Source organism: Caloenas nicobarica, chromosome 3 (genome assembly GCF_036013445.1).
Source record: "Caloenas nicobarica isolate bCalNic1 chromosome 3, bCalNic1.hap1, whole genome shotgun sequence".
Classification (NCBI taxonomy): Eukaryota; Metazoa; Chordata; class Aves; order Columbiformes; family Columbidae; genus Caloenas; species Caloenas nicobarica.
This window is the reverse complement of record NC_088247.1, coordinates 84,789,548-84,805,036: the sequence shown is the minus strand read 5'-3', so window position 1 is coordinate 84,805,036 and position 15,489 is coordinate 84,789,548. Positions and strand designations below refer to the sequence as shown.

General features: G+C 39.5%; 1 protein-coding gene across 2 annotated transcripts in view; it reads right to left on the bottom strand.

The window, feature by feature from the left end:
• The window catches only part of PRKD3 (protein kinase D3), a 44,427-nt gene that overhangs the window by 20,201 nt on the left and 8,737 nt on the right, over positions 1 to 15,489 (bottom strand). For both annotated transcript variants that reach the window (XM_065633067.1, XM_065633068.1), the window contains exons 3-8: positions 9,403 to 9,541; positions 7,755 to 7,886; positions 6,886 to 7,043; positions 5,030 to 5,219; positions 3,411 to 3,488; positions 1,268 to 1,451 (exon numbers count right to left, since the gene is read on the bottom strand). In XM_065633067.1, coding sequence (XP_065489139.1) covers positions 1,268 to 1,451; positions 3,411 to 3,488; positions 5,030 to 5,219; positions 6,886 to 7,043; positions 7,755 to 7,886; positions 9,403 to 9,541 — 881 coding nt within the window. The remainder of the gene's footprint in view (positions 1 to 1,267; positions 1,452 to 3,410; positions 3,489 to 5,029; positions 5,220 to 6,885; positions 7,044 to 7,754; positions 7,887 to 9,402; positions 9,542 to 15,489) is intronic.

Genomic DNA, 15,489 nt, shown 5'->3' with positions numbered 1-15,489 from the left:
ACAATTAGCTGAGACTGCTGGTCTTAATCCAACATAAAAATATCATTAACATCGGCATTGCTATTTTTTTCCTCTTGTCTGTGTAAGTTGACTATGCTGCTTCCTAATATTGGTGTTACACTAATGAAGGTCTCTAAGCATACTTTCAATTTATGAAAATATAAACAGGGGTGTGTTAATTCAAATCACAGCTGCACTAGTAAATTTTATCCATGCTCAGGGATATTAACTGTCCTGCAGACAAGGATTTGACAATCTCTAATATTCTGACAGAGTCATTAGTTAAATGTACAGCTTTTAACAGTACTGAAGATGGAGTGAACCACTAAGTTGCCTGCTTAACACCAGAGCTCCTACATGTGGCACTAGCAGAAATGTTTGTAAATACATGAAATCACATGGTAAACTGAAAACCAAAAAAGTAAGGATGGTTTAACACAGCGCAGTTACACGGTAGAACTGGCTGCCACAAGATGCTGTACATGCTAAAAACTTCCATTGCTTCAAATCCAGTTAGAAACAGATGGATAAACCCTAGCTAGAGATGGAACACAAAAAAAAGATTTCTAACTCAGGAAGTCCTTAAGCTGTAAATCACTGAAAGCTGGGAAGGCACCACTGTATGCTCATCCTCACACATTTGTTATTGAGCCATGAGCCAAAATGACCTTTAGTTTAACCTAATACATCTGTTCTTATGTTATTAAGAATGATTAAAGTAAATCAGGGTGACACTATTCAGAATAATATAGAAAGTAAAAAGAACAAACTTGATTAAAGGAAGTGTGTAACAGTTACAGAAGACTTCAGAAAAATCACTTTCAAGATAAATAAAGCAAACTTCTGACTGAAATGCATATACACTATGATGTTAATATTAAAATATTTCAAGTAACTCCTTTTAAATCAACACATGCATAGAGTAACTAAATTAGGCTAAAGCCACAATGACCTTAGTCATGTCTTAGCCATGCTAAGCCACAAATTTTACCCCGTTTTGATAATCCGGTTTTATTTCTTTGATAACAGTCATAGCACAGCACTTGTTCAAGGTAGAAGATACTATATTATTTCATTTACATTTCAGACTTTCTTGAGACAGGATAACTTTACAAAGCATTTCCAAGTTTAAAAAAAAAAAAAAGAAAAAGCACAAATGAAGAAAAAAAAAAAACCTTCAAGCAGTAAACTGGGCTAATCAGAAATGTTTTACTCACAATATTGAGGAAAGTACATCCAGAGCAAAGAAATTCACCTTCCGACTTACCTGATGGTTTTGACAGCCTCCTCATCTTTGTCTGCATCAAGGTCAGATGGATCAATAAAGAAGATTTTGTCCTCTGGAGGAGAGGGCTCTTCAGCATCATCTAGGCTTCGACTGCCATCACTGTTCATTTCACCGCTATCAACTTCCATTGGCATGTCTAAGTCCTGGCCTGGGCTAGCAGGTTCTGGAACCAACACAGGATTCAGATATTTTTTCAAATATACAATTTTAAAAACCCAAAGAAAACCCAACAATGCCCATAAAATTTCTTCTTCGGTTCACAGTTATGTAAGTAAACATAAAAGTACAATTGGAATATACAAAATCTTCAAGTTTTTGCTAAATGATGCAGAATATGCTAATGAACATTACCACTTTGGTTTTGCTAAATGCCAAGGCAAGAGAAATCTAACTAAAACAAGAATCATATTGAAAGAAATTGAGTGAAAAGCTTAAGGTCTAAACCTAAATCTCATTAAGTAATTCTGTTCCACAAGTAGTCAGTACAAAGTAACCTTTCAATGGCTAGAGATGACCCAGAGAATTATTCCCCTGCAAATGATATTCTCTGTCAACAGATACCCAACTCTATTCTCACTGCCCTTGTAGCCCATAATAGCAAAAGTAAGAGAGAAAAAGGGGGCTGTGGCATCACAGAAAAAGAGAAAAGCAGAACACATCTTATTTGCACCTGACTCTCTGCTGGCAGAAATTTAAAGTTTCCAAAATCTCCTTTCCACAACTTGCACTGTGGAAAATTAAGAATTGAGACATACAAATACCCTCACCTTTCTGTTTGTTTGGCTTTTGTTTGGTTGGTTTTGGATTTTTTGTCTGAGGAGAGCTCAATTGAAGCGTGGGACAAAGAACAAAAAAATAAACGACTCCTTATGTACTCAGAAGAATAGTATAAAATCATAAGCATCACCGGGGTGATGAAAGCAGCCTGCAGCAACACTACGTTGCACACTGTTGTTCACGGCCACCAATCTCAAGACCCAGGCAAGAGCCTTGGAGCTGGCAAAGGCAGGCATGAATGGATGGGATACCTTGTGCAATGGCAACGGGCCCACCAGCTAACCAGGCTGCTGCCCAGGCCTCTGAATCAGGTTGTACAGTTCTGTGTGATCTGCTGCATGTCATCAATTTTATTCCCCTCAAAAGTATGTATGCCACGAGTCAAGATTCTGGACAACACAATCATGGAATGGTTGAAGCTGGAAGGGACCTCTGGAGATCATCTGGTCCAACAGCCCACCATGAGCCCATTTCTCCAGCCTGTCAAAGTCCCTCTGGATGGCAGCACAACCCTCTGGAGTGTCAGCAAGTCCTCCCAGTCATCAGCAAACCTGCTGAGGGTACACTCTGCCCCATCATCCACATCATTAATGAAGAAATTGAACAGGATTGGACCCATTATTGTCCCCTGGGGTACACCACTAGTTACTGGTCTCCAACTAGAATTCATGTCACTGATCACCACCCTCTAGGCCCATCCATTCAAACAGTTTTCAGTCCACCTCATTGTCTGCTCAGCCAGCCCACACTTCATCTGTTTTACACGGGTCTAAAACTCATAAGGCTCTAACCTTCCTTCCACATACCATTCCCCCATGTTCCTCTTTCAACTTCACAATGTCTATTCAGAAAAGAGTCCTACTTAACTGAGGTTTCAAAAAATTAAGAGTGAGGTTTCTTGTTTTGGTTTGGCTTGTTTTTTTTCCTTTCTCTTTCACCTCAAACTGCTAAGTCTGGTCACTAAAAATCCTGGACAAGAGAAAGTCACAAAAAATGGTACTTGTCTTCAGATATTAACATTTAAAAATATATATTTCATGGCAAACCACGAGCAGACTGATCAAAACAGATGTTTCATTCTTGTACACTGAAAAGGCTTCTTCATTTTTTATTTCCCTTGAGCAATCTCAAGCAAAGCTTACTGCACTTGCCAAGACTAAGTAAAATTTGCCAGAGGATAAGTTTTACAGTGAATCTTTTGAATTGTCAGCAATCTCAGGTGAAAAAAACTGAGAAGACAAAATAAAAACGTGTAAAATATTCAAAGATGAGGGAACCAAAAGCTGACACATCTTGTTAAGCCTCCAAAGATCTGTCAGTACTTGAAAGCATTTTCTCATCTTACCTCCATTGAAAGTCACCTCTCCAAGACAGTCTTTAGGTACTTTAGGCGCACAGCGTTTGTGACAGTTGAATCTGCAATCTAAAACAGAAGATCAATAAGCCCATGATACCAGAACCTTACTCCTACTCAGAAACTAACATTCTATCATTCTCTGCTTCCACCACAAGCTTCAGTTCAGGTTCGTACATTTGTGTGTAAGTGAAGACAGCACCAATGAGGTCACCTCCAGAAGGAAATTAACAATCTTGTCCTGATGTCACATGTTGATTTGCCCCATTGCTATTTATTAAGTCAGCACTTCCCCTTCCAGTACAGTTTTCTACTTCTCTAGCTTTCTCTGTAGTTATTTTTTCCATTATGATGTAATTTTTCCCATCCTCTCATCTGTTCCACACCCTTTTTTCCATTTCTATATGATCTAAATGTCTCATCTCTATCATTTTTCCCCACCTGCTGCCAGAGACTTGCAGCCATCAGAGCCTCTAGGATCACATACCTATATCAGAGAGTAAATCCCAAAGTTCAGTTCCCCTATCAATCAGATAACAGATTTGGCTGAACATGGAGGCTCCATTTCTGCCTGCTGACACAGGGCAGACAGAATAAATAACATTTTGTCCAGATCTGGCCTGACGTGAGGTGGACTCTAACCTGGATGTGTGCCATTTCTGCATCTGAGCTATCAGATGCAGCCCACTGAACAAAGTCCAGCATACAACATTAATGGTATTAATAAGAATTGTCTCTATTAGCAGGATCGCTCTAATTTTCAACTCTGTATCAACATCATGAATTTCAAAACTCCCTAATGCCCCCACAACTATTTTCAAACTGATAATTTAGCCTCTTTTTGCTATCCAAAGAAAGCTCATTGTGCTTTCCTTTTAAGCCCGGACAAGAGAAAAATCATTAACTCCTCGTTTGTAGTAGCAGAGACACCAAACCCTGGAGCAAAACACAATCCTGTTAATCTTATGAGAGTCTACAAGGAACCGTCCTAGGAGATCAATGAAGTGTCCTTTCTGTGGCAGTGTTTTCAGGCCATATTACAGAATATAGTAACTTCACTAGTTTGAAGGGGGCTGGAAGAAAGAGAGACATTTCAAATCCTACCAAGCAACTAGAAAGACTAAGAGCAAGTCAATCCTAACAAATTAAACTATGTCTGGAAGCATTCTTGGGTCTAGTCTAGTAAACAGCTAGAAACATCCTCTAGCATGCTTTTGGCTCACAGCATTAGCACAATCCCAAACAGCTCCCAGGTCTAGTTCATAAATCAGAGCGTCCCGTAAGATCATTCCCAACAGGCAGTCTGCAGACAGCCACCCAGGCTGGGATGCAAGGAGAACTTGTTCATGAGCATCAGTCATTTTTAATTAAGGTGTTCCAAATCTACACATTATTAAATCTTATTTTTTCAGAAAAATGTAGAATGCACAGGCTACTTAATGAAAATGAGGGCTGCTGTAATCCTCTCCAAAATATACAATTTTCCAAAAATTACTCAGCCCCGTGTCGCAGTATACAACCTTCTGGCAATCAAAACGTAAGCTGAAATCTGTTTTGGATACGAGACCTGTACGGATATTTGTAACTGCAGCATAAAGTTAAATGGTTACCTTTACATTGCATTCCTTGGCGAAAAAGGCCCTTGAGCAGCCGTTTGCAATACTGACATATGGTGGGACGAGTGTAAGAGTGAACAGCAAAGGTGTGTGGAACCTTCACTCTGCAAAGCACCATCTTCTCCATCCAGATGGGGCGGCCACTCCAGGAGGGAATCCTCTTACTAGGTTCTGGGCAGAGACGCTGGAATAAAGAAGGTATATGTGATTTGCACCAACACAGTTCTGCTTTAGGAAAAAAAACAACAAAGTCAGTGAGGCTGAGTGAGAGGTGTTGGCTCAGAAAGCAACTGGATAACAAAGCAACCTGGCCAAAAAGCTTGAAGAGGACATTCTGATATCATAAAACAAAACCAAAAGAACACCAGACAGAAAAGCTTTGCAGAGAACAGGAAAGTATGTCTAAATCTTTATTTCCACCGAAGCTAAAATGCTAAAAATTCACTCCTATGACTTTATTTTTTTATGCAACATAGCAAGGTTCACAGGCAGCCACATAAAAACACCCATGTAGGGGATAAAAATGAAAAACAATGGAGGTAGGCAAACCAAAATCCAATCACTACCTCAAGCTGTCAGTTTTAAAAAGCAAAGTATGGCATGCCTGGACAGTTTATTAAGTTAGGCAAAAATATCTAGAAGATTAAAACAATGTTGGAAATTAAATCCCCAAGAAATCTTTGAAATTAAGTTAAAACAAAGACTTTGGCAATTAAAAGTGCATGGAGTATCATACTGAATATTCAGCAGGATAAATTTACAGTTACCTACATCCAGAGAAAAATGTAAAGGAACATGGCCCTGTACATCTGACCTAAAGCATTTTAAGACTGCTGAAAGATGAACTGCAAATATTGTAATATATTACTGATCATCTAAGCCAAGTATTCAAAATCAGCAAAGAAGATGTGTCAAAGAGGTACTAAACGTGCATGTAGAAATCACAAAGTTAAATTCTGTGAAAGGAGAAATGCTTACAATTCTATGTTCACTGAATAAATCTTACCAATAGTTAGAAACATCAGAATAAATATTTTTCATGACTCAAAACTAGATTTTGTAGCCTCTAGCTTTTATGTTCTTGAACTAGACAATCTATACAGTTCATATTTTAAACTATGGTAAGAATGTAAGAATTGTTATACTGTGAAGTAATAGAACTATATAAGTAGGAAAGACTAAGTGTCAAAAGTACTGCTTTTACCCCACAGTGAGAGCAGCAATGAAACAAATGGATCTAATCACTGCCTGCCTTGTCTTAAGATCTCAATATAGTTGCAGTATTCTCGACAATCTCTTAGCAATCATCATAACCATTATAGCAAAGAACTACTATGGATGATGGTTTATACTGTAAGCCCTTCATCCCCCACACCCTCCTTTACAGGGTTTGGGTTTTTTTAGATTAACTCTGTGAAAGCTTAACAGCATATCAGGAACACTCTCTCCTCTCCCAGCATAAAAGCTTACAATTTGTGCTACTTTAGCCAAGTAGCTATTCTACACTGATACCGTAATTACAGAATGAATCCGTATTACAAAGAAGGCAAAGTGTTTTATCATTCCTGAAACCAAAGTTCTCAGAGTTCATATAACCATGAGTGACAGGCTAATAACAAAATTATCCATAACAGTTATAATTTATTTCCCATTTCGTTTATCACAGTAATAATAGTTATCAGTAAGTGTCCAAGTCTAAGACTCAGCAGATTTTAAAATGAACTAAGACCAATCATAATGGTTAAGCTTAAATCCTTTGTACTCACTATGAGCCACTTGCAACACTAGCTATTTCCCCAGAGGTTAAAAGACTTCAAACCAGAAATTGTTTCCCCTTTCACTTTACGTACTTCTTCAGAGGAAGAGAATGTGTATTCCGACTGTGATACTCTCGGAGCTGAGAGCCCTGCTCCTGGTAAAGACACATTGGACAGACGCCTCTTTCTCACTCCACTGCAGTTATTTGGAATCTTGAAGGCACATCGCTTATGGTAGTTCAACCCACAACCTGAAAGAGAAGTTGTTTTAGACAAAAAACCTCCCAACATTCAAAGTAACAAAAGTAACACTAATATTTTGATAAAGCAGTTAAAAAGATGATCCGGGAAAACAGTAAAGACAGAAATAGATTTTTCTGTTAAATTCTCTTATTTTAGTGTTCTTGATGTGACCCACAGAAACAGCTTTTTTTGCGCTACTGGCTGTAATATTGGTCTCTAGTAGGCCCAGCTCCAGAAGCAAGGTGTCAGACTCTGAAGCAGCTGATGGCCCTCCTCACTCCTCCGGCACCAGGCGGCCTTCACTGCTCCCTCGCTTCAGAGCATAAGAGCTGAGGAGCAGTGGCAGCACCTGACAGCAGGCTGCAGGGCTCCACTGCCAGCTGGAGGAAGGCCATAAGGAAAGGGATTCTCCTTCACGAGTCCCTCCAAAGTATGTGCTCCCTATGCAAAGGACACACACCTGTAAGCTATAACAGTTATTTCATTTCAAAGCGGGAAAGAAGAACGCTTACTTAAGTCACTTGCCCAAGGTCACACAGCTTGTGTTAAAGCCAGGATGAGAACTTGGGTTTCCTGATGTACAACCCCTTCCAACTCCATTAAATACTACATTTATCAAGTGCTAACATTTCAAGCAAGATATAATTTCTTCTTCCTCATCTTATATAGATATACACACACAAAAATACACTAAAAAAAAAAAAAAATCACAGGCTTACCTTCGCATTTTAATCCTTGTCGCACCAAACCCCAAAGCATCTCTCCACAGTAGTCACAAAAAGTAGGAGCCTTGTAGGAATGCACATAAAGGGCATGAGGACGAATCTGGAAATCTTCAACTGTAGCCAAAGCTTTTAAAAAATTGCAGTGAGTCATGGTTCTTGCCATAGAATCAACAAGGATTTACAGAAATAACATGTTGTTTTAAGGATGGTAGATTCGAAGAACACTAATGAACTCTTTAGACATCAGCCTTTCACTACATAGCATTTAAATATGCATTTAGAAGATTACATAGTTTTCAGTAAGCTTTTTTATTGAGGGAAAAAAATCTGTTGGATTCTCTAGGCTAATGGCCACAACTAATCAACAGTACAAGTCAAAATGTTGAAACCTCACTAAGCTGAGAAGCCAAATACAACAAGGTTTGTTAAAAATCAACCTAACAGTAAACATTTCAAAGAGCAACTGAATTTCCAAACGGTTCTATAACCTACACAATCTTCAAATGAAGGACAGTTATACAGGTTAGATTTTATATTCTAAAGTACTTTTTCAGTAAAAGATTTTTAGATTGAACTCTGTGTGTACCAAAACAGAACTGTGGATAGAGTTTCCATGGAACACTGGAAACTTCACTAGTACTGTTCTTTTCCTTAAACAAGCATAGATATGTTTAAACAAATAAAAAAAAGCACAAAAAACCCCACAAACACACAAAACAAAACAAACAAAACAAAACAAAAAAAGAGAAGTGGTATTTTATACCAACATTTCCTTGACCAGATAGCTACTATTCGTTGATCAAATGTGAACTAACACTCGATACTCAGATTCTCTTGTCTCAGTTTAAAACCTTATACTGAAAGAGATTTACATTACTTCAAAATGCCTTGGTTTCAGGTGGTCTGTCTGTTTGTAAGCAAACTGTCAGAGGTTGTCAAGAAGAGGCACACAGGACAAATTTTCCAAATATGCCATTCACCAGAAGCAATGAAAAGCTCAAACCAAGATGATTCACAACCAAAAACCCCAGACATGCCCAGAACAGTAGGTCCTGAAACGCAGCCAAGGAACTCAGCCTCATGACTCTGGAAATCATAATTTCTTGATCCAATTTACAAATGTAATCCCATGACAGCCAAGAGATCTCTCTTTCTAGAATGATCCATTTGGCACTTAGTCCCAAAGTCTGAAAGAATTGCTCAATACTAGTCCAGCTGTTATTTGTGGTTTAACTTGGACTGGCTTTTGGTTAAATTTGACATGATACTGATCAAATACGGACAATTTAAAATCAGTCAGGGTTTGGAAAAAGAAGGCAAATGACAGGGTTGGAAAAACGAATCCTGAATCCTACCTGCATTTCAGTTTCAGTAATTATAATAAACTTTAATTATAAATCACATTCTTATAATTCAGATGTATTTATAATAATAATAATAAATCTGAAGACAATGAAACGATAACAAAACTCGGCACCGAAGCATCGATACCACTTGCATTTTCTTGGAAACCTCTACCTGAAAACAGTGATGCAGACTTTTAAGTCAAAGAGCTCAAGGCAAGCACATAACGTTCCATAAAGTCCTATTGTCTTTGAACCTACTGACTAAAGTGCTGTTCCACTGTTAGAACAATACCTACCAGAGAGTACAACCTCAACAAGGTCTCCCTCATGTATCTCTTCTGCTGATGTAATCCGTTGCAAAATATTATCAGAGTTCAGGTCATGACGGAAGAGCAGAATTTTGTCATACATGCCAAAGAAACCACACTCTGGGAACTGCAACAGAAAGCAAGATCTAAATTAATACATGCTCTTTTATAATCTTATCCATAAGTGTTTCTAATAGCAGCTACAGAATGTGAGTCTCTTAAGTGTTCCATGGAAACAAAATCGATCTGCTTATTTTGAGGAACTGAAGCATTTTCTGAACTTAAAAGTAGCATAAAAAGGTTAAAAAAACCCTCACACACCAAAACAAATAAAGCTCATCAATATCAACTTATTCCCTGCTCCTCCTCCCTACGAAGAGCGACACTATTTTTCAAACATGAAAAAAAAAAAAGTTAGGGTTTTTGTTTCTTTGGTTTTCCAATCTCTCAGACCTGCATAATCAGTCTGGCATCTGAAAGCCAAGGCAGATCTTTCTAACTCAGGTACCACCACCTGTAACCCTCATTCACAGACATTCTGGTCAGGCAGGTATTCAGCTCGAGACACTCCAGCAGCACCTGCCACTCTTTTTGTGAGGGGCGAGCCAAGACAGGCTCCTTATTGCTATTCTACAACAGTTTAGATCTGCAGATGCAAGAAAAGGAAAACTCTATTCCCTCCAAGGACAGAAAAGAATATTTGCAAATCCATATAGGGAGTAGATACACTAAGTAACACACCATTTTTCCATGACACTTCACTGAAAATAGCCTTCTTATTCCGTATTTTCCCAGCTCTTCAAAATATTGTCAAGTGTGAGTAAAACTTCTTAAAATTTAAAGCTTAAAAGTAAACAGACAGTTCACAAAGAGAAATAGAATAGGAATAGACCCTGGAGAGGAATGAGTACCAATCAACCAGCTCCTCTGGCCTTTTTGTTTAAGCCAGAATTCAGACTTGAGATGGGAACACACACAGAGAAATGCTCCACAGAAGAAAACAGGAAGAATGTGAGAAAAAAAATATGGAAAAGAATACAACAAGCTTTCAAGTAATTAGGTAACAGACTACAGTTTGGTAATTTCAATCTTACAGACAATAAGTAACAAGGTCTAAACTGCATGAAGCTTGTCGTATATTAATTGTCTTTAACTTAAGTAGTCAAAGACTTGTTTCTACCAAATCAAAGACATAATGAAGGTATCTGTCACGCCCATTGTTTTCAGGCTGCTTTCCCATTTAGAGAGAAAACAAATTCCTCTTTCTGATAGCAATTTTATCCAAAATATTAAGTTGGCCTTCTCTGTTTTGGTGTGCACATGCTACACATTTACCTTACACATAATGCTGAAGAATCCCTATGCTCTGGAAAGCATATTATCTACTTGGACAATCACAGAGGCAGAAATTTGTCCTATTTCATCCATAAAAAGCAAAAGATAGACCTGACAAAATTATACTGTCTCCCAACTCGCTCTTAGGTTCCCCAAATAAACATGATACTCTCTTGTACTCTGGGCAGTAGCCATGATGGTACAGATACAACAAAAGCATTATACTTGCCTAAAAAAGATGCTTTTTAAACCTTTATACAATAAAATGCTATTGCTTAAAATCCTTTAGGTCATCTGAAATTACCTGTAAGAACTCCTCTCTTATCATACATTTCAGTATACCCATCCTCTGGTTCATGTTGATAAATAGCAAATTCCATTAATATTCTGAAAATTAGAGTTTTCCAATCTCCCAAAGATTATTTCTATTAGGAAAGCAAATAAAAACCTTGAGAATTAGCTGCGCTGCTCAGATTTGTGTCTCAGTATCTCTGCAAGTATGCACAGGACTTGACTTCAGAGTATGCATAGGACTTGACTTCAGAGTATGCATAGATACAGCACGCTAGTCATTCTGACAAGGGAAATGACAGCTCTTCAGACCTGAAACAGCACACAAACCTGCTTTAACCTCTGACTCAGGGGTGTCAAACTCATATTCACCAAGAACCACATCAGCCTCGCGGATGCCTTCAAAGGGCTGAATGTAATTTTAGGACTGTATAAATGTAGGAGTAGTTTATAGAGTCCTAAAATTACACTCAGCCCTTTGGAGGCAACTGCGAGGCTGATGTGGCCCCCGGTGAAAATGAGTTTGACACCCCTGGTCTAACTCAAAATTCCACTGTGCCTCAATTAACAAGAAAACAAGTTATATTTACTTTTTTTGAATGAGTGCTGTGAGGTTTTATTCCTTGATACTATCTACACTGTTTAGCCAGGTACCACATCTTAATGCTAGTAACAACAAGAGTCAACAAGTGCTACAGTCAATTGTATCTTCAAGACAGCTTCTATTTATAGCATATCAATTATATCATGCTGCTGAAAAACTTAATTCCAACAGAAGAGAGAGAAAAATCAATGTGAATATGGTATTTATCTGCCTGCAGATAAATATGACACATTTTATTAATGCTGATATTAATTTCAGCTGCCAGGAAGGACAACAGATGATTCAGAATATCAGTGTAACTATTGCCTCTTTGTATTAAGTTCACAGAACCACCCACAAACCACAGGTTTTTAAGGAACCTCTAAGATATTTCATAGGTTTAAGTCTCTTTCTTTTGATAAAGATATGTCTTTGTTTCTGTCCTCTTCATTCTTTGAGAACATAAACCTTTAAGCCAGCTGCCAGAACATCCCTACACATAATCCCCCACCCCAGTAATCAGACATTACAAAATCACATACCAAGAAGCATTTATTTTAAATGCTATGACCATATGTGTTCTGCATGTGACATTTACCCACTCTCGTGTACAAAACTTGCATTTATTAAAGTGTTTTAAATATACCACACTAATTTTGGTGACTAAAAAGCATTAGCTGACACGATAAACAAAAGCTACAAACGAATACTCAAATTCTCTTTGTGACAGCATGTGTAATCATTAAAAATATGAGAAAAAAATATGAGACATTACATTCCTTAGAAAGCACCATCAACATTAATTCCAAAGTTTGTAAATAACAGTGTAATGCCTATAATTAAGATCTGGTTTTCAATAAATTCCATATGTAAATGCTAAATTAATTTCTATGGAATAAAAGTACTGTAAAAAAACCCTAAATCATCTATTCTAGATTGTTAAAATTGTTGACATCAACATCCTCTTTTGGTTCCACACTAATTAAATTGACCTTTTAAGCTGTGTATTGTGAATGCTTATGATTCTGTAGTTACAGGGTTTACTGGCCTTTTCTCTCAAAACAAGGATACATACACATGGATGACATGACTGCGAAAGGTTGCCTGGGTTTGTAACTGTAATATCTAACCTCATAAAAGATAATCTATTTACAAGCTTCAGCTTCATCAGTAGCTTCTAGGCTAAGACGAAGAATCACAAGACCAGGCCTAACAAGACTAACAATAATCTACACTAGTATTTATTGCAAGAAGTCTAGCGCTAAACACAGACTCTGTACACAGTTTCTACAGATACCTGACAGACTTCATCCAGGACACATTCTTCTACACATTGCACATGCCTAATCTCCATTTCTGAAACCATCATCCAAAAAATTACAAGCATCAGAAGAGAGGTAACCTGTTCACTGGTACTACAGAGTTGCGGTTGCTGCAGGGGTTTCCTGCGTCCACACCAGGGACACCCATGGCTGAGGAACCTTGCAGCAGCTCCCCCATCTGGGTTAGGAGCTGCTCTGCATCTCCACAGAGGAGCACAGAGGAACCACGCAGGTGGGGCAGCCCATACAACGCCCTGCCCAGCTCCTGCCAGGCCCGTCACAGGAGCCATCAGCCCACCAAAGGCCAATTTCCACACACCAGAGGAGCAGGGCAGCACAAGGGCAGGCAAGGAACCCAAATTAAAGACTCCAAGGAAAGGATATGCTGTTCAAGCCCCTCCCAGGGCTGCCACAGCAGAGCCCCAGCCCCAGTTTCCAGCCACAAAACCAAGTCAACGCTAGAGCACCTTTTGGACTGAGAGGGGTTGCTGCCCAACAGTGTGGGACACATTATAAGATGCCAGGAAATTAAGATTGTACAACGCTTATTATGGGATGTTTATGGAAGGAACCAAAGGCAAGGAAAGGAGTGACTCAAGCAAACATGGGGAAAATGTAAGGGATAAGAGGGATGAGAAGATAAAAAAGGTTGGTCACCTATAAATAGAGTCTGGTCAGAACAATTGTCTGGCTATGCCCTGTACCTGATCAGCACCATCTGTCCTATCTTTTCATTAAATTCCATTTCTAACTATTTTTCTGGATGATAAGTTCTCATCCTGAGCACATGTGTGTGTATGGGGGATCTGGGTGCCAGCAACTGGAGCCAGATAACAGGTCAGAGGACCCACATGTCTGTGGTGCCAGCAAATGGAGACACCAGAGCGAGTGAAATCATGAGCCAACAACTAGAGTGGGGCTGCAGCCCCAGCAGCTTGAATATCCAGGTGCCAACAACTGGAAAGACCAAGGTGCAGGGGCTGCTACTGGGCAGAGGGTGCCTGAGCCCAGATGCTGGAGACTTCCACTTTTTTTTTGGTGTGTTTTGTTTTTTGTGGGTTTTTTTGTTGGGTTGGGTTTTGGTTGTTTTTGGTGTGGGTGTGTGTGTTCCCACTATCAGACCTTCAACCTGAACCACCAGAGAAAGGTACAGTATGAGACCATTACTGCTGTTTGTGGTTTTTTGTGTGTGCTCTGTGTGTCTGCCTGTGTCGATCTGCGTGCATACCCACGCATACTGTATAACTGTCTGTGCCTACTGGAAACACACGGTCAGCCTCACTACTGGTTGGGCATGGGGCTGCAGCAGCCTCGCCTCTGCCAGGAGGCTGTCAGATCCAATAGTCTCTAACAAAAATTTTCAAGATGGATGAACAAGTCCTGCCCTTTCCTTGCACACATCCCTGGCCCCCGTGACTTCCCCGTGACTTCCGTGTTATAAAAGAACAGACCCCAACACAAAGATGCCTCTCTGACCACTCCTCCCCACACACGTCAGCTCAGGTTACTCCCCTCTGCCCCAGCACAGCCCTGAGCGCCCAAGCAATGGAAGCGCTGGCTGGCTGCCCCGTCTGGTCGGCCCTGATGAGCTGCAGGTGGCCCCTCAAAGCCCGTCCCTAAGGCATTGGCCGGGCTGTGCTGGGGGAGCTGTGCAAGGGGCCTGGCTCCTCACAGCCTGCAGCGCCCTGCTCCCTCTTCTGCTCCCCACTGCGCTGGGGAATACGGCATTCCTTGCTGGCACCTTAGCCAGAGGGCTACATGTGGACTGCTGACCAAGAATAACCTCATCGATTAACGAGGTTTGGTTTTTTTTACTTCAAGTGGTATCTTTTAAAGGGATTTTTACACAAAGCTTAAACTATGTTCAAGTTGTACAGTACCAAATTTTTCTCCCTTGTACTACAGTAAAGTACAGCTCTTACAGCTTTCCTTATGCACAGTTACATGAAGCTGTTAAGGAAGAATGCTATCCAGTTCCTTTGAAGTGTCAAGAGCTCGTAATGTAAACTTGAAAACAAAACTCAGAGCAGAATTTTTTAAAGCCTGTTTTATCTTACAGGATTATACAGCTATTACTTTCCTGCATAAAAGCCCAAAGTATCTGCACAGTGACTCAGAACATATAAACTGCTAATCCCAGTATTACTACGTTTCCTAAAAGCAAGGAGACCATTCCCAGAGTTAACAGTTCCAAAAGAGCATCTAAGTACAGGAAATCACTTGCAGGAAGTCTATGTACGCGATAGGCTGTGCCAAAATTCATCTCTGGTACACGAATATCATCAGCTTACATAAAGAATGTATGCAGTCCTTTGTACTTGGGTGGTACTAGCACAAGTTACACTACTAATGCATTATTACAGTTACACTGAGAAAAACAATTGGTATTATCTAGAATGCTTATACTGCAAGTATTACAGTATGTCTAGTTCTAATTGATAGTGCATTACATCATTCTTTTTACCCAGAACTCACTAAACAGCAGCCAGTATTGCTGGAGTGAAACACAACTGAGGCTTCTTTCTATCTTGGCAGTAACTGAAA